Source organism: Diadema setosum, chromosome 2, assembly GCF_964275005.1.
Source record: "Diadema setosum chromosome 2, eeDiaSeto1, whole genome shotgun sequence".
NCBI lineage: Eukaryota > Metazoa > Echinodermata > Echinoidea > Diadematoida > Diadematidae > Diadema > Diadema setosum.
The window spans coordinates 15,118,157-15,136,069 of record NC_092686.1 but is presented as its reverse complement, the minus strand read 5'-3'; the positions used below and the strand labels follow the sequence as shown (position 1 = coordinate 15,136,069).

General features: G+C 39.2%; 1 protein-coding gene across 1 annotated transcript in view; it reads left to right on the top strand.

Annotated features, from left to right (window-relative positions):
* Nucleotides 1-17,913, top strand: part of LOC140246179 (uncharacterized) — a 66,091-nt gene that overhangs the window by 35,292 nt on the left and 12,886 nt on the right. Inside the window, exons 34-50 of the mRNA XM_072325618.1 lie at nucleotides 480-579; nucleotides 1,760-1,807; nucleotides 3,902-4,027; nucleotides 4,525-4,587; nucleotides 5,188-5,391; nucleotides 6,318-6,437; nucleotides 7,350-7,421; nucleotides 8,868-8,966; nucleotides 10,368-10,418; nucleotides 10,990-11,063; nucleotides 11,899-11,968; nucleotides 12,498-12,596; nucleotides 13,454-13,535; nucleotides 14,268-14,296; nucleotides 14,788-14,847; nucleotides 16,565-16,633; nucleotides 17,355-17,411. Coding sequence (XP_072181719.1) covers nucleotides 480-579; nucleotides 1,760-1,807; nucleotides 3,902-4,027; nucleotides 4,525-4,587; nucleotides 5,188-5,391; nucleotides 6,318-6,437; nucleotides 7,350-7,421; nucleotides 8,868-8,966; nucleotides 10,368-10,418; nucleotides 10,990-11,063; nucleotides 11,899-11,968; nucleotides 12,498-12,596; nucleotides 13,454-13,535; nucleotides 14,268-14,296; nucleotides 14,788-14,847; nucleotides 16,565-16,633; nucleotides 17,355-17,411 — 1,423 coding nt within the window. The remainder of the gene's footprint in view (nucleotides 1-479; nucleotides 580-1,759; nucleotides 1,808-3,901; nucleotides 4,028-4,524; nucleotides 4,588-5,187; nucleotides 5,392-6,317; nucleotides 6,438-7,349; nucleotides 7,422-8,867; nucleotides 8,967-10,367; nucleotides 10,419-10,989; nucleotides 11,064-11,898; nucleotides 11,969-12,497; nucleotides 12,597-13,453; nucleotides 13,536-14,267; nucleotides 14,297-14,787; nucleotides 14,848-16,564; nucleotides 16,634-17,354; nucleotides 17,412-17,913) is intronic.

Here is a 17,913-nt window from a genome sequence, read left to right as displayed (position 1 = left end):
CTTTCAATACCTTTTTTAAAGTATTTGATTATTCATATTAGTTGACATAGTTAGATTGCAAAGTACCAATTTTTAAAAAGCTATCACTCTTCCATTTTTTTTTTTGCCAAAAATAAGCTTGTCCCTGAACAAAAATATGAAAATCAATAGTGATAGACAAAGGAAAATTATATGGCATTATTCTAGGCCTTTCTTTCACATAAATATATCTTGGCCTGTGACATAATGTGCAAAGGTTTTGTTACGAAAATGATCTAAATTGATTTGATTCTCAACTTCAGAATCAGAATCAGATGCCATTCCCTTGTCGATTGCATTTTTGACAGCAGGAAGTGAAAGTCTCGCAGCATGACTGGTTTTGACTGGGCTTGACTGCTACATGTAACATGGAAACAAAAAACAATCATACTCATGAATCCTTATAGACTGCTGTATGATATTAAAGGTATTTGCTTGTGTCGTTCTCTTACCTCTCTCAGACTTGCCCAGTCCCAGGCTGAGGTGGCGTCTCTGCGCCAGTCACTGGACATGGCAAAGCAGGAGTCCAGTGAGAAGAACAGAGAAACCTTGACCGCACAGGTGACCATTTCATTTATTTTGTTTTCCTGCTGCCATATGTTTTGTTCCATTTTTGTATTTGTATGTACAACATGTATGTGTATGTACGCATGCATGCAGGTGATGTGTATGTATGTTTGTCATACATGTATGCATATGTATGTGTGTACTGCCTGTGTGTATGTATGTATGTTTGCATGTATGTACAAGTGTATGTATTTTTGCATGTATGAATGTGTGTATGTTTGTATTTTTATGTGAGTGTATCTGTGTGTGTTTTTATATACATGTACAAATGTTTGTATATGAATACCCTGCCACAAAAAAAAAAAAAAAAAAAAAGATATATAATTATGTATAATACATAAAAGTTTTAGATTTTCTTCCAATTTACGTCCTGCCCCAATATTCTTGTCTCTCAAGTGAATATGCTGGTGTGCTGGATACTGTCAAAGTGCTATGTATATGTTTGTTTAAAACTCAATAGTTTTACCTTCCCTAGACTTCTAAAAACTGCTCCCAGCCAACAAACAAAAGGTTGATCAATATGATATTGTTGAATATTCTAGGGACTGCTGCAAGTATCGCTTGTCTGAGATGTACTGTTACCAGGGTTTGTTTTTTGTTTTTTGTTTTATTTTTTGCATGATGAGATTATGTACTCAGCCTTGCCTTGGAATGATTCACAACTTTCTATGATGGCCAAAGTACAGTATGAGAGTACAGAAACCACAAGCTTGTTTCTGTCTATATGTGTTACATGAATGGTTATGTGCCATTATAAACAAATCATCACACTTGGTGCCTGCGAACATGAAGAGAAAAAAACTGCTTCCTTATTAGTTTGCTGCACGTTTGGTGAATGCTGAATCAAAACATGTCTCTGGTGCCCAGTCTGGTGAGTCCCATGCCTTCCCAATCCTGCAGCTTTGCTCCGGCATTAATGTGGCGTCACGAGCCCCTTTTAGCATATCAACCCCTGTGCTGAAAATCTGGCAGGCCCAAAGCAGCTTCTGCAACTGCTAAATTTTCCTCCAATATTCTCTTACTTGTCGTACCAAGGCATTGTCAAAGTCTTGGGAATGTAAGCTTGTTTTGTTTGGCAGCATAGAAGCGGGACCAAGAGCAGAATCTAGAATCTTTCTTTCAAATCTCGGCAGAAACAGTTATGAACCTCAGTAAACATCTTCTCCCCTCACAGGACAAGCTGAACTCCACTCTCACTGCCATGCAGATGGAAAATAACCGGGTAACGCCAGATGATATGTTCCCTTTCCGACTAATCCCCATCAAATGGAGTTCTACTACTCACAGATTAATCTCCTTAAACCGCTCATATACTAAAACATGCTTGAATTGTTTTATCATGTATTCATACCTGTATCACTATTGCATGTTATACCATTTGTATAATTGATTGCTTAACATGCTTACAGTTTTTTGTTTGTAGAAACGAGCTTCAGTGTATGACATTGTCCTGTCAGTTATTATCAGACTACAGCAATATCCTTCATTGTATCATTTCTTGATATCAAAATCATGTAAACTAACAAAACTGAACACTTTCATCCAATATGATACACCTCATTCAAAGTACATTGTTTGAATGTGTGCCTTATATTATGGGTGAAACAGGGCAAGTGTTTTCATTTAATATATTAACATTCATCCTGAGCAAACAGGACTTTAACATACAAAAATATTGTGTCAGTGAAGAAATGTGAGTAAAATGTGTGGCATGATCAGAAATACTTGTCATTTTTTTTTTTAAGTTGTCAGTATGCTGATATTCATCATTTGATTTCTTTCAAGGAAATCTGTGTATCATCACTGCAAACTTCCTTCATGTCATCGTCTCATTGCCATGTCTTGTGTGATGAGCCTGGTACACATACTGTTGTTTGTACATATTATTCATCTTTGTCATCTCTTCTGCGTGTGGTTTGTCAAACATGTAAAGTTTTGAGCATTGTTGTTTATGCTAACCACACAATTCATACTGATGTGATAGTCTCATCAAAGATAGTAACATAATTATGTTGGAATGTTACATCTGTTCAAAAAAGAAAAAATGATATCAGCCCTGGGATGAGATAAGACTAGATATAAGATTACCACATTAAAAATCAACATCCCTGCGATGGTAGATTATGGATTTATCTCAATGTTAAAGCAGGTTTAGATAGCTATGTTTGTGTGTTTATGTGTGTGAACAATTACCAGTATGTCCACATGTCCTCACCATGTGTACATATGTCGATTCAGATATTCATTTGAGCATGTGAGTGATTTGATCGAACTTCCATCCATTCGCTTTATTAATAACTGCTAATCATGGTTGGATTAAGAAATAACAAGAAATTAAAGCTGATGACCCCATCTAAGAGGTAATGTGGTATCTACTGTCATTGCAATGATTTAGCTGTCAAGCAGTGACTTTTGAATTCATAGTGGCAGCTTCCTGTAATACTGACATATCTAAAAATGCATGTGTGCAGATAATTTCTAGGACTGGGCTGTTTCTTTAACGATGTACATTTGTTTGTTTGTTTTTTCCTGTTGTCTGTGATTGAACTGATTTGAACCAATCAGCATGATGATAGTGCAAAAGTTGTTAATCATATCATGGGTGTGTCTAAATCGTTCAACACACTGTAAATTGGAACCCAGTTCTATGTAAGTGACTAGTGTAGTGTCTAACTGTGTGCTGCTGCATTGAAAGGAGATCAGAGGAGTTTGTGAGATGGCCATAAAACAGGAATTCAAATTGACACGGACTAACAGAAAGACTTTAAACATTGAAGGAAAAATCATGTGACCAAAAATGATAAATACTACTGGCTACTGACAGATAATATTCACATGTAGGAATTCTAATTTTTGTGTCCAACAATATAAATGGAAATTTATATATATATATATATATATATATATATATATATATATATATATATTTTTTTTTTTTTTTTTTTTTTGCCATGCATTATAGCATTAGTACTACATGAAATATAAACATTATTTTCCCACCTGCTTTGACTGATAAAGACCCATAGGCTTGGCATCATCTGTGTTGAAAGCTGAGCTCACAAAAAAAAAAGTCTCCCATTCACTCGTATCCTGAAGGAATTTACTAGACCGTGCAGAATGCTTCCTTGTGTAGATGTAAAATCAAGTACAGCAACAACTCTTGGAGCACAGCAGAAAATATTTGTGTATTTTCTGCCCTTCAGAAATTGGAATTTGTATAGTGGTAAAACAGATTGTTTGGATGCATGGCATGTCTGAATAGATTGCTGAGGTGTCTTAGTCCCACACTGAGACAATTTTGTGGTCTTTTGGGCAGGCCCGCACTGTGTGGGAGGAGAGACAGGCCAACATGACGGAGAACGTGAATCGGCTGAAGGAGGAGCTGCTCCAGTCGGAGCACAACCGGCAGCTGAGAGAGCAGGAGCTGCGGCAACTCCAGCAGGTAACGGTGGGATCGTGGTGAATGGGGGTGGTGTTGGTAGTCATCGATCACAATCGAAGAAGTTGGTCATGTCGCTGAGATGGTGACGGAGAATGCATCAGTGATGACGAAAGAGGACAGTCTTTATGACAGTGCTATGGGTTATGGAGATATATGGGGATTACAGTACCATTATGGTTGTAGTGATGTGTGATGTTATCATGAAATAATATGATGTGATGTTGATGAAGGTGTTAAGAGATAATGGTTAACCCGTTGAGGATGAGTTGATTTTGTTATAACACACAATTCTCATAGACACCTTGTGTGCAAGTATACTCAGGACTAGTCTTCAACAGGTTAATGGAATGATTGATGTTGGTATTGAATAATATATCCAAGGCTTATCACTTCATATTAATAAAACATCTATTTTAGAAATATGCCATTACTAGCTCATTTGTGGCTAACAGTGAATCTCAAAATTGACTTATTTTGCTTTTACCCTGTCACTCCAGGAATTGACTGAGGCGCTAAGAAAGCAGTCCATTGCAGAAGCCAACCTGGAGGTTCGCAGTAAGGTAAGAATGTGAGGTGCTCAATTTATTATCCATTGCACCGGCTCTTTTAAAGCTGGCTACTAAAATGCAGTGGTTACATTTTTTGCAAATTCTATGTGTCAATGATATTTGGGAATTTTAACAACACACCAAAATACTGCTTCCTGTATTACACACAGCTGCAATATATATTTCCAAAATTGAAATTGCTAACACTACTCCTTAAAATGGCTGATATGTATTCTTAAAAATTGCTGATCTTTATTTTCCTTTCCATCACACTGCTTTTCATTTGTAAGTATCACCTCTCCCAAAATAGCCTTACTGGCCCTGATGCGCAATGCAGTGTGCTGGTGAAATATGTCATGGATATACTGTAAGTGGTAAAAGGATAGGTGCACGTGTCAACCTAGTGGTCACTAGGTTGATCAGTGAGTTAAGAGTTGTGCTCAGTCATCACAGGAAAGGGGCTAGTTGGATTTGACCTTGTGTCTTTAGGGAACTTAACAAAGTTCTTGTTTTCCCACTTGCCAATCCCCTCTCCCCTGTCCCTTCCTCACCCCCCCCCCTCCCCTGTCCCCTCCTCACCCCACCCTTCCCCCCCCCCCCCCAATCACCCAGGCCCTGAGTGACCAGGAGAGGGACAAGGCGGGGGCCCGCTCCGACCTCAGACAGATGCAGGACCAGGTGGCCATCATGCAGCAGGAGCGGCGCACTCTGGAGACCAGAATCGAGGAGCTCCAAACAGAGCTGCTCCAGGCAGAGCGTAATGGCATGGCCACCTCACAGCAGCTGGTCGACACCAACAAATCTCTGCAGAAGATGGTGCGTTGCCATAGCAACTTTTGTTTTCCCATTGGTCATCCTCTCCTCATTTCTTTATTCCTCCCCCTTTTGATTTGTAGATAAAGTGAATGCCTATAATATGTATTACAGTTTTCAGCACCTCCACTGGTGTCGTGGTTGAAGCCGTGCCATATGTAAGCAAAGCCTTTGAAGAAACTGTTGTGTTATATGTGGAATGCATTGGAACCAATAAGCTGCAAAGACAAAATGCTGTTTGATGAACAGATATATGTCTCTTTCCAAATCCGTGTGTCTCGATTTGTTTTTGAGTGGTAGTGTAGGAGATATGACATTCTGGTCAGTGCTGACAAAACTTCAAAAGTCGCAAAGGACTTTCCACTGTAAAGGTCACATTTTGGGGGGGATATGAGTGTGTGTATTTATATATTGTTTGGATGAAGACTGACATATGATGCAGTTGTCTTCCAGTATTGATATAGATAGTGAATTCACTTTGAATATGTAAGAGGGTACATGGTTCTATGTGATCCTGTATGCATCATTTATTTATCAAACAGTGGCTGGCTTTTTTTTTCTTCAAATTTCTCTCATCACCTAATATTTGTTAAATTGATAACACACCAAAAATATTGCCTGCCAAAGAATAAATGCACTGTCTTTTGTCACCAAGGCGGAAACTTTCAAACATTTCTTCTCACACAGTGAGAATGCTTATAATAAATTCTTGATCTTGCCGTTATTCTCAGTTGCATATTCAACAATGCATGAAATCGTCATTCAAATCCTGTTTCAGTAGTGATTATACAACCAAATTACATGGCATGTACAGTAACTTGAATCTTTTGCAATGCATGGGATAAAACAGCAGGGTAAGATGGAGATGGAATTGATTTGTATTTATTGGTGTCTCCACATAATTCTCTGATCTTGTCTGATCATCACAGAGTGAGTTGGAGGAGAGACTGCGCCACTTTGAGGCGGAGAACTCTCGCATGGAGATGGTTGTGCAGCAGGAGAGAGAACGCAGTGAGGGCCTGAGGACTGACCTCCAGGAATCTCAGAAGGTAAGGAATAAAAAAAGAATTGGCACCACACCCAAATGTCCTTAACTTTTTGCCTGCGAGATGTCTGCATAATGGAGTTTCTGTTGAGCTGTTGATGGGTCATAATGAATTTTTTGATGAAGATTACAAATTGGTTGCCCAATTAGAATTTAGGGAACACTTGGAAGCTGTGAACTTGTGGGACAAATTTGACCATATACTCTGAGTCTATGTAAAGAAAAAGAAAATTTCATTTTGTGCCCTTTAGCAGAACCGTGTGGGGGGGGGGGGGTGAGGGTTGCAACGCCCCTTTTGGGCTTATCAAAAAAGTCAAAAATTGAAACCAAACAAAACAACAAAATTGAGGAAAAAAAAGATAAACACCCATGAATTTCCAAAGGTTCCATCCTTAAACCTTATTGACCTCGACCCCCACACCCTGAAAAACGTTCCGAGGCCCCTGTTTACATTGTAGTACAGATTACCTAACAGCCATTCATTTCATTTCCCTGTACATCTGGGAAAACTTGGAAGCAATGATTGTACACTTGAACTTATGGGACATATATGGCCATGTACTCGGATTGCATGTAAAATAAGAGAAGATTACATTTTGTGCTCTTTAGTATACAGATTACTTAGAAGGCATAGTTTTGCAACCCTATATTCTTTTAAACTTTACGTAATAGAAATAATTTTTTTTTATAAAATATATCATACTCATTCCGTTGATATTTCTAGATTGATAAAAAAGAAAAAAATGAATAAAAAATACAAACTTCTCTTTCATGTTATAATTGCCACTGCTGTGTCAAAAATTCACAGTGTCAGAAATGATGTGTAGTACCTAGTACAGGAGAGTCGTACTGCTTTCAGTTTGTCTGGCACATTCTGCATCTGTAGTAATACACATGCATATTATACCCTCTCTAGATTCGCAGTGGACTGGAATCCCTGGTTACAACGCTGAAGACCAGTAATTTGCAGATTGAAGGCAAACTCAATGTAAGCCCTCCTTCTCCTCCTCTTCCTCCACATACTCCTCATTCTCCTCCCTCCCCCATTCCTTCTCCTCCTCTTCCTCCTCCTCCTCACATATCCTACTTCATGCCTCTCTGTATGGAAATCCCCACCCCCTTTCCCCAATTTTTCTTCTGCTTAGATGATGAATAGATGTGATCTGATGATGTGGGAAGCATAAACAGCAAAGTATAGCTGTTTTGCACATGCTGGCAATTAGAAAGTAGAAAAAAAAATTGAATTTGTAAGACTGTAAAAGCTGTCAATGTCATGAGGGTTTTGGGTATGCACATCCCTCCTTTTGGTAGTATATGCATCGACAAACTTGAGCTTGAGGTACAGTGGGTGATTTCAAGTTCGGTGCTAGTGCTAGTGCTGGTGCTAGCCGCCAAATAACAGCCCTAAATCGACCTCCAACACCGACGGTCAGATTAACGAGGCGATACCGATCAAAATTATTGATCACCAGCACTAGGTGTTGGATCACAGCACCGCGAGCTCCGCAGGATTTGCGCGACGAAAAAAGTGATGGCGCATAGTTAAAGTCAAATACAAAAAGATATAGCCAAAACTGCTTAGTTTTAGACACGTAACGAGGAAGGCTGATTAAAATGCCACAAATTTCATCCCTTCTTTAAAACACAATTATCTTTATTTTGCTCCCAGGCTCAGATTTCTATGGCCATGTCTGTAGTGTTCGTGTTCTTTACGTGGGCAACCATTGCATTAGCATAGACTTTGCACGTAAAACGTGCATCTCTTATGGAAGTGAATACGGGTCTCGCACGGCAACGCTAACACCAGCACCGAATTTGAAATGAAGAAAATGATAATCCCTAGGGGCTAGTGTTAGTCAATAGGGAAAAAGCACGTAAATCCCTAACACAGACGGTGGAGCTCGGTTCAGCAGACGACATTCAACACCGAGCCCAGCACCGGCAACCGGAAATAGGTCATAATTTTTTAGGTCGACTCCCAACATCGATGTGATTTCAAGTTCGGTTTTATCGCCGGTGCTAGTGCTGAGATAGCACTAGCACTAGCACCGAACTTGAAATCACCCAGTGTATTGCACTGATCTTCGTTAATGGGTTATACATGCTGAGTGCATGTGTACTAGTATTTTCGTGCACTCAGTCATATACATGTACTATTAAAGTACATAAACAGTTAAGTGGCGGAGTAGACAGACAGGCGCCAATGTAGTGCTTTCTTAAAATAGCCTCAGTGTCAAGTTTTGAAAAATAACATCTCATGAAAATGTCTGTGACCTCCTCATTCATGAAAATATCTATACATGAAAATTACAGTTTTTACAGTCATCACCATGGTCTACATGTACTCAAGCCTCGTCTGTCTCTAGTGTAAGAATACTGAGAGGAACAAAATTCTGACTCCCCCACCTCATAATAAGGTTCTTTCTCTCTACAGGAGGAGTTTGCTGCCAGGAACATCTTTGCCAAGGAGGCTGAGGAGCACAAAGACTTATGGGAGACAGAGGTCAAGTCCAGGTCACGCCTGGGTATAAAGGTCAGAGAAATTTGTACTAGAATACACAGTGCACTGACCCTCACCTTTTGAACATTGCAGACTGTCTTGAGAAAAACCAGGCATGTCTTGATCCAAGGCAAACAGTCAAGAAGAATGAATGCTTTGGTGAGAGTTTCAACTGTGTACTACAGATTACTACATACGTTGATTACACCTTGCAAAGCAGGCCTAGGTACAACTATGTGATGTTCATTTGTGAGACAATCGATATGGTGCTTGCAGTGTACATGCATTTATTGTGTTTTCATAGGTCAATAATTTCCATCATATGTCTGTATCGTATCTACTCACGTTATGCCTTATTTCTATTAACATTCAAATATCTCATTTTCTCATATGAATCACCTTTTCCTTGCTGCTCTCATGTTTGTGTTGTCAGCTTTGTTCCCTTCCTCGTTATCATACCCCCGCCAAACGAAGTTTGAAGGGGGTATATAGGAATCAGCGGGCGGTCGGTCCGTTGCAAATCTTGCGTCGCGAACTACTTCCTCAGTTTTCAACCGATTCCCATAAAACTTGGCAGAGATGTGTGCCTTAGGTTGTAGATGTGCAAGACGTATTTTTTGACAGTACCCAAAACTACGTTGCCATGGTAACGGCATATTATGGGCAAAAATGGGTACAAATCTTGCGTCGCGAACTCCTCCCACAGTTTTTGATCAATTTTTATGAAATTAGGTACAGATGTTCATCTGAATATGTTAATGTGCAAGACACATATTTCCGCAGTGGCAAAAAGTGCGTTGCCATGGTAACGGCATGTTATTGGTAAAATATAGGGCAAAATGCTTCATGGCAAAACTGCTTCATCAGTGTTCTTCCAATTCTCATGGAATTCATATTGAATGTTTGTCTTAGGATATAGGTCAGCATGACACATTTCTTGACAGTGACAAAAAGTATGTTGCCATGGTAACAGCTCACATATTATGAGCCAAAATGATGGAAAATTTTGTGTTGCAAACTACTTCCTCAGTTTTTGCCCAATTTCCATGAAACTTGGTACAGATGTGTGCCTTTGGTTGTAGATGTGCAAGACGCATTTTTCGACAGTACCCGAAAGTACGTTGCCATGGTAACGGCATATTAATGGCAGAAGATCAAGGAAAGATCTTGCGGATTTAACTACTTCCTCAGTTTTTTGACCAAAGCTTATGAAATGTTGTTTTGACCAAAGCTTATGAAATGTTGTTTGGCGGGGGTATAACCAGTCGCTGTAGCGACATTTCTAGTTTTATTCTTGGAAACCCAATATTTTTCTCACAATTGAGAGAGATTACAGTGTATAATTATCTCCAAGACCTTGAGTGTGTTTATACACAAAGTATGTTTGATAAAACTGAGGTCCAATCCCAATCTCTTGCGCGTTCTTTCATGCAGATATCTCAGTTAGAGAGGGAGAAGGCCAGAATGCAGTCAGATGTTGAAGAGGTAAGATCCCAATATAAGATAGTGATATGGATCCTTAGTAAATGATTGGCTGAGAACTAGCTATCACATGACAAGGCTTTTATTTTCCCTTAGGGCCCAACTCTGCTTTTCATTGAGTGTTGGTGTACTGCTTGTCTGCTCAACTGCGTAGCCTGTGTATTAGAAATGCACTCCGATTGTTTGTGTGTGTGGTTCAGTTTGTTTTGAGCTGGGTGTTGACCTGGGAATTTTGCTAAAGTGGCTTCCACAGAGTTTAAATTATATCACCATTTAAAAAACAAATAATGCTCATTACTTGGTCAAATATTGGTGAAATTATCCACCCTCGGAAACTTTTGAATGGTCCAAAACATGCTCAGCTTCACCTTGTGTATTTTTTACTGTACCGAAATTACTATCTGGTGGATAATTCTTACTAATGACCTGTGCAATGGGCATTATTTGTATGCTATTCCTTATTTCCTACAAAAACCCAGTTTGAGATTTTATGGGAGTTTATCATACCTTTACCCCAGGCCATGTGCAATTCACACCAGCTCAACCTCTTGTCATTCATGTTGCTTCAATCTAGGAGAAACGAAAAACCAGGAAATTTGCCGAACTCAAGAAGAACATGGAGATCCAGTGTAAAGCTGAAGCTGAGAAGTGAGTTTGGAAGCAAATAAATTTCTTAGTAGCAGTCAGGTTTCCCTACAGTTGCTTGTTACTTTTGTCACTGTTTGTCTCTTCATTTTCTGGCTCTATATCTTGTCATTGTGCCTATTTGTCAGTCTGTCCAAATGGCTGTCAATCTGTTTTTCTGTGCTATTACTCCTTAATCCGGCATTCATAAACATGAAGAAAAAAAATCTCTTGCAATCAATTCTCAAATGTGATTTTTTTTTTGTTTTCAAAAGGATGGATTATAAAATTATATATGAGTAATTGCAAAAGGTATGAGAGTGGTCATGGTATTATTGTTCATTAATGGTTTCAACATTTTCAATATTCAGTCCAGTAATTTAGAATTGTTGGGAAACTGAAAGATAAGACCATCTGTTGAGTCAAGAATAAATGTACAACTTAGGCAAAGTGTGAGAAAGAGTGAACATTTTTTGAAAAGAATTAGCTGGTAGACCCCCAGGGTTAAGACCAAACAATTACCATTACTGTATGGTGAGGGATTTTCCTTATATGTCCATGTCTTATTGTGAGGTTTGTGTTTAGAGGAAGCATGTCATAGAGTACTGCAGTGATAATGTCACAGTCTTTTGTTATAACTTGAGTCAGAACCAGGTGAAATCATGGTTAATAGCAACATAGCATTCACAGATATTCGGACCAGGTGAGGTTGTTTAGAACCAGTTTCCATGGCAACAAATGGCTATGATGTCACACTTCGGTACTCTATATGATTGTGTCATGTATAATGTAGCATGTTGAGCAGGTGCAGTGCATGTTGTGAGTGTAATCTTTGTTCTTATCGATGGCACTCTGGCAGGAATCAACGACTGGAGCAAGATCTATCGGCTGCCAGGTCCAAGATGAAGCTCATGAAGAGAAAACTCAAGGTTTGTGTCACGTGCCAAGCTCTTCCAGTTTTCAAAGTTTGTGGCTCCCAAGTTTGTGCTGGTTGTACCATCAGCTCTTTTAAGGTCCAAGACTAAGTTATATATCGTCTCTGTAGAGGTAAAGGATGGCATTGTGCTTGAAATTGAAAAGGTGTGCTTTATAAATGTTACAAACAATTGAAATGGCGACAAATATTTGTTTCAAAGACTTTGCAGCGGCACCTAAACTGTAAAACATATGTACACAGAATATTGTGAGAGAGATAGATATATGAATGAATTAATTGTTTGATATGTAGATAATTATGGTAGATAAATAGACACAAGTAGATTGATAGATAGATACATAAAGAGACCAATAGATGGACAGGTAGATGGGAAATAGAGACAGAGAGAAATAGAGGAAGATAGATGAATAGAGATTTAATACTGTGCCTTTAGGGTAGATTCGATCAGGTATTCGTGAGAAAACATTTCGTTTACCAATAATCAGTGACTGAGATCACGTCTCCTTGGTTTTGATTTGCAGGAGCAAGAAGCACCGGAACTAAGAATCAACTCCCTGCAGTCTGAGTTTGAGAGAGAAAGGATCAACATGGATGGCACAGTGGTCACACTCCGGAGACAGGTGGGTTGGGAGGCAGGCGGGTTGGGAGATGGGTGTGTCTAGAGATGCTTGGGTCGGGAGACAGGTGGACCAGGAGATGGGTGGGTTAGGATACAGTTGAGTCAGGAGACACGTACGTCTGGAGACAGGTGAGTTAGTGGGTTAGGAGATGGGTGGATTGGGAGACAGGTGGATTGGGACATGGGTAGGTTGAGAGATGGGCAGGTCAGGATGTGGGTGTTTCAGGAGACAGATGAGTTGAGAGATGGGTGTTTCAGATGATGGGTGGGTTGGGAGATGTATGGGTCAGGAGATGAGTGTTTTGGGAGATGGCCGGGTCAGGAGATTTGTGCTTTGGGAGAGCCGTGGGTCGGGAGATGGGTGGGTCTAGAGATGGGTGAGTTAGGAGATGGGGGAGGGGGGAGGGGGCTGGGGGATGGGTGAGTCCAGAGATGGGTGGGTCGGGAGACAGGTGGGTCAGGAGATGGGTGAGTTAGGAGATGGATGGATCGGAAATGGATGGGCTGGGAGATCGGTGGGTTGAAGATTGATGGGTCAGGAGGATGGGTGGGTCAGAAGATGGATAGCTAAGGAGACAGGTGGGTTGGGCGACGGATGAGTCTGCAGATGAATGGGTTGGGAGATGGGTGTGTCAGATGGGTGGGTTGGGAGACTGGTGGGTTGGGTAGAGGGGGTCGGGAGATGGGTGGGGGGTTCCGTAGAAGGGCCAGTTGGGAGTTAGATGGGTTAGAAATGAAATGAAATTGAATTAAAATGAAGTGAATATGAAATGAAATTTAATGAAATTGATATGAAATGAACGAAATGTTGACTACCAACTGTCTTCAGTTAGACCACACCTTCTCTCTTCCTACCAGCTGGATGACATCAACCAGCAGCTGGAGAGAGAGAACCTCCTCAGGCTAGACATAGAGAAAGAGAACCGACGACTTCTGCAGGGTGGGTTCCAAGTTTGGGGTTTTCCCCCTGTAAACTGATTTAACACTCTTACAACCAACATCCCCTACTGCCATTCACTGCCTATGTGACTGGGCTGCCAGTTGGAGTGAATGAATTAAAACAGGTTATCCTGTAGTGATTATTACCTATAGACTTGTCATACTAATGGATACATTATTCATTTAACATTCAATATTGTAAGTCATCATGCATACTTCTGATATCTTCTTCAAGAAATGTCTCGCAGCATTCTTCCGTTTTTTGTGTTAGGTTGTTTTGTTGTTTGTTTGGGGTTTTTTTTCATCAGACAGGTTATACGGATCACACTTTTCCAGCTGTAGCTTCTCTAGGGTCTAGCATCAGACCTCAAATGTAGATTTAACTCTCAAAATGTAGACAGTAACAAGAATGCACTGATAAATTTCGTCAGCTTTGCACCAATGTAACAACTATCCTGGAAAATTCAGTGAAAGAACAGAAGTCACAGTTTAAAGAGGGAAGTGACCCAACTTCTATGGCAGTATAATAGTGATTTTGCATTGTTTTACTTGGACAGCCTGCGAGTGCTGTTTAGATAAAGATGATTGTATTCTGGCGTATTATAGTGAACTTGTCTGTCATTAGGAAGTATCAGCAGTGAGAGTTGGAATGTAGCCCTTGAGAAAAATCAAAGAAAGTCTTTTTGTGATGAGTACTCAAAATCATCGTTATCAATGTCTGATTATTTTACAGAGGTTAATTCTACAAAGAGTGCAGTAAAGGTGAGAGATTTTTCACTCCATATCTATAGATGCAGCAAGAATAGTTAACAGTTCAGTCTAGAAAAGAAAGCCATATCTCAAAAAATGGTCAAATCCTTCTTCCAACATCAATACCGGGAGATTGTAATGCTCAGACAAACCATCTTACCCTGTTTGTTACACTGTTGGTTTGATGCAGAGTTGGTGGCAACTTGCATTTTGGCTTTGTAAATTAATGTTTCATATGTGCCTGTTAATTTGTGTGACCTGTGCATTGTACATCATACATGGATACAAACTTTAAAATACTTCTTGTAATGAAGTATGTACAGTGTTGAGATGATGGTATTGACCTGTTGCATTTTCACTCTTATGTTCATGTGCTTACAGTATAGTGTGCACCTCATGTAAATTAACATTTCTGTTAGACCTTTTCTTTATCACATGTGCAATTTCAGACCTTATTGACTCTTAGTCTTGCGTTTCTCAAACATTTGCTCATTTTCTTTTAGAATAAAGAGAAGCTCGAGAAATCCAAGCGAAAACTCCAAGAAGAGCTGTCACACACAAGAGTAAGTTCAAAAAGATTTCCTCCCGTCTCCCCCCCCCCCCTTAACATTCTTGGGCACACCGGCCTTTAACATCCTATTTACAGTCTACATAAATGTGTTGGCCATAGGAATAGAAGAGTTAACTAAACCTCCATGCGAATATGCCATAGACGCCAGTGTGAAAGGTTTTTTATTAGTTCGAGGCATGTCTAACCAAACGCCAATTTTATGCTTTAATTAGGTTTGGGAAGCAATGTGACATCTATGATTGGACTAGAAATGTTGTGTTATTCTACAAGTGTACATGTTGTTTGTTTATTTGGGTAGGGAGTTTGTATTTTTATTTATTTATTTGTTTATTTATGTGTATTTGCAGTCATTAGTTGGCAAATATAATCCATTTCTTTATTCATATTATTATTATTATTTATCTATTTTTTTTGTAAAGACCTTTTAACAAACCACAGTACTGCTCAGAATGGCTTCAATCATTTCATGGAAAGGATGGGGTCCTTAAGGCTGTTTAATCATGACACTTCTCATTAGCAGTGTAATGGTTTGGTGTTTTTGTTTTTGTTTTCATTGTACTGCACCAATGCAGAATTTGTTCGCCTGTGTGTTTTAGAGGTGTACCTCATTCAGTATCGGTTGGTATGTTGTGCAAATGTCAGAGCAGTGGTCAGTGTACCGACGTGACCATTTCATGAGCTGGATTGACCGAGTGCTACTCCAGTGTGCCGTTGTCACGTTTTATCCCGAGTTTCTTCTTGAACCTTGCATTTGGTCATTTGGAAGAAGTAAAAAACTGACCTAGTTACTCCTTGATGTCATGTAAGGGTCATAAGGATAATGTCATTACTCCATAGTTCAGCACTTTCTCTGGTATGTAAATGGCATTTGAGGCCAATTTCAATACTTTGCTCACGTTTTGGTAATGCAACACTTGACAGGTATTCAAAGAACAACTTAATTCTACCCAAGTCTCTTGATGAGCTTCAGATAATGTTTTTATCAGACCTTACATTTCCTTTTTTTTATTTCGTTTTTCCAATTTCATTTTCCATAATCATTACTCTGTCTTTTCCTCATCATTTCATTTCCTCCATTCTTGTCTAATTATAATGCCATTCTCTATGTTTCCCTCTCCTGGCTTATATTTTCTTTCATCCATTGAAACTCTTCTCAGCCACTTCCTTTCCATCAACTGACCGATGGAACTCTCCAGGTGTGTGGATGCATGATTAGGATAGCAATGAACTCATTTCTCTGTTTAATGCTATGTAGAAACATGCTGAATAATGTGGGTTTGGCCAACAGTAAGAGTAATTTTTATGTTAATTTGCATTCACAGTCGACATACTTTTTTTTTTTTTTTAAAGTTCTTTTCATGAATGTTAACTTGGATATGAGGTGGGGATCCCAGGAATATCATCAAGCGCTTGATTTTGATATGAAATTACAGTTTGATAACTTCAACTCTCCCTCCATTTTATCTGAAACACACTGTACTCTCAAGGTCAAATGCATGTTAACCTATTTATCATCATAACTCTCTCTACCATTTATACATCATGATCTGCGAATGGCTCTCTTTCCAGTGAGACTCAATGTGCTTTGTAAAGGCAACTTGTCTGATTCATTTTCTGTAGCTCTGGGAAGATGCTTTTGATCTCTTATCAAATCAGATGATTTGTGAGATTGAGTTTAATTTTTTCTACCTAATTTCTCTCTTTCCCAGATGGCCATGCAGCAGAATTATGTAGAGAAAGGAGAACTAGAGAAATACAAGCAGGAGCTAGATGCAAAGGTAAGGGGAGATATTTCTAAGTTTGGAGTCTGTAGAGTGTGAGATAAAAGTGGTTTGTTTTCCTAGTTCAAATTGTGTGGATGTCTGCTGTTCTATAGAAAAAAAAAAAATCAAGCAAGCAAACAAAAACTGTAAAACGAGGAATGTTCGCGTGCATTTTAATTTCGCGAATTTTGCGAGCGGCAACATTCGCGAAATTAAAATGCACGCAAAAGTTCTTGCCTACACAATATGCATTGGATGCCGGTGGTAAGTCACAAAAATTTCATACTGCAAGAAAGGCCGTCGGCTCCAATTCGCGAAATTTTCATGTCGTGAATATGTCATGTTTTACAGGAAACAAAAGTTGATATCCTAAAATCACACGTGTATTTTGCTGTTTTCAAAGGTATTGATACTTGAATTGTCATTATTATTATTTGTATTAGATTCCTACATAACTGCAACATTAAGTTTAGGTTCATGAAATATGCTTTGCCCCTGCCAGTGTTAAAGAGTTGTTGTGTTTCATCAACAGTGGAGTTTGTGAATGATGATTCCAAAAGTTGTGTTTTAAGGCAGTCAAATCCATACAAAAAAGTAGTTTTAGATGTGATTTGTTTATTGAAGAAATAATGCAGGTTCTCTGCTGGCATGTGTGTTGTAGTGTGTGTGTGTGCATGCGTGTGTGATTTTGTTACGTGTTACGTTCCCTCATTTGTTTGCTTTCTGACTCCAACAGGCTCGAATTGAGATCAATGAGAAACTGGAACAAGTTAATGCTTATTTGGAGCAACAGGTGAGGTAGACCTATGAACAGAAAAAAGGAGAGAGGTGGGGGGGGGGGGAAGGGGGAGAAGGAGAATATGATTCAAATGGTTTTACAGGAGTCATGGACTGGCACTGTTCAGAACAAGTGACAGTCAAATTAATGATTCTTGTGTGGAGTTATTATTTTTTTTTCATTCAATGTGGAATTTCTAACATCTAAATCTATTCACTTGTAAAACAGTCAATGAAACAGAAAATGGTTGAATTTTTTTAATCATTGTTTTTATATGCTGTTACAGCAGGGAGTGTCAAAATGATGAGGGCAGGTAGAAGAAGCATGAAACTGACGATGATGATAATTAAGATGAGATATATAGAAAGTTGGCTGCCTCAGAGATTAAACCAATATCTGCCATGAGGAGCATGCTTGTTCTCTTGTTAGACACAATACACAACTTAATAATGGAACGTTCATGTCTGATTACCGGTAATACAGCTGATGAAACAGGAAATATCAGTCAAGCAAGTTC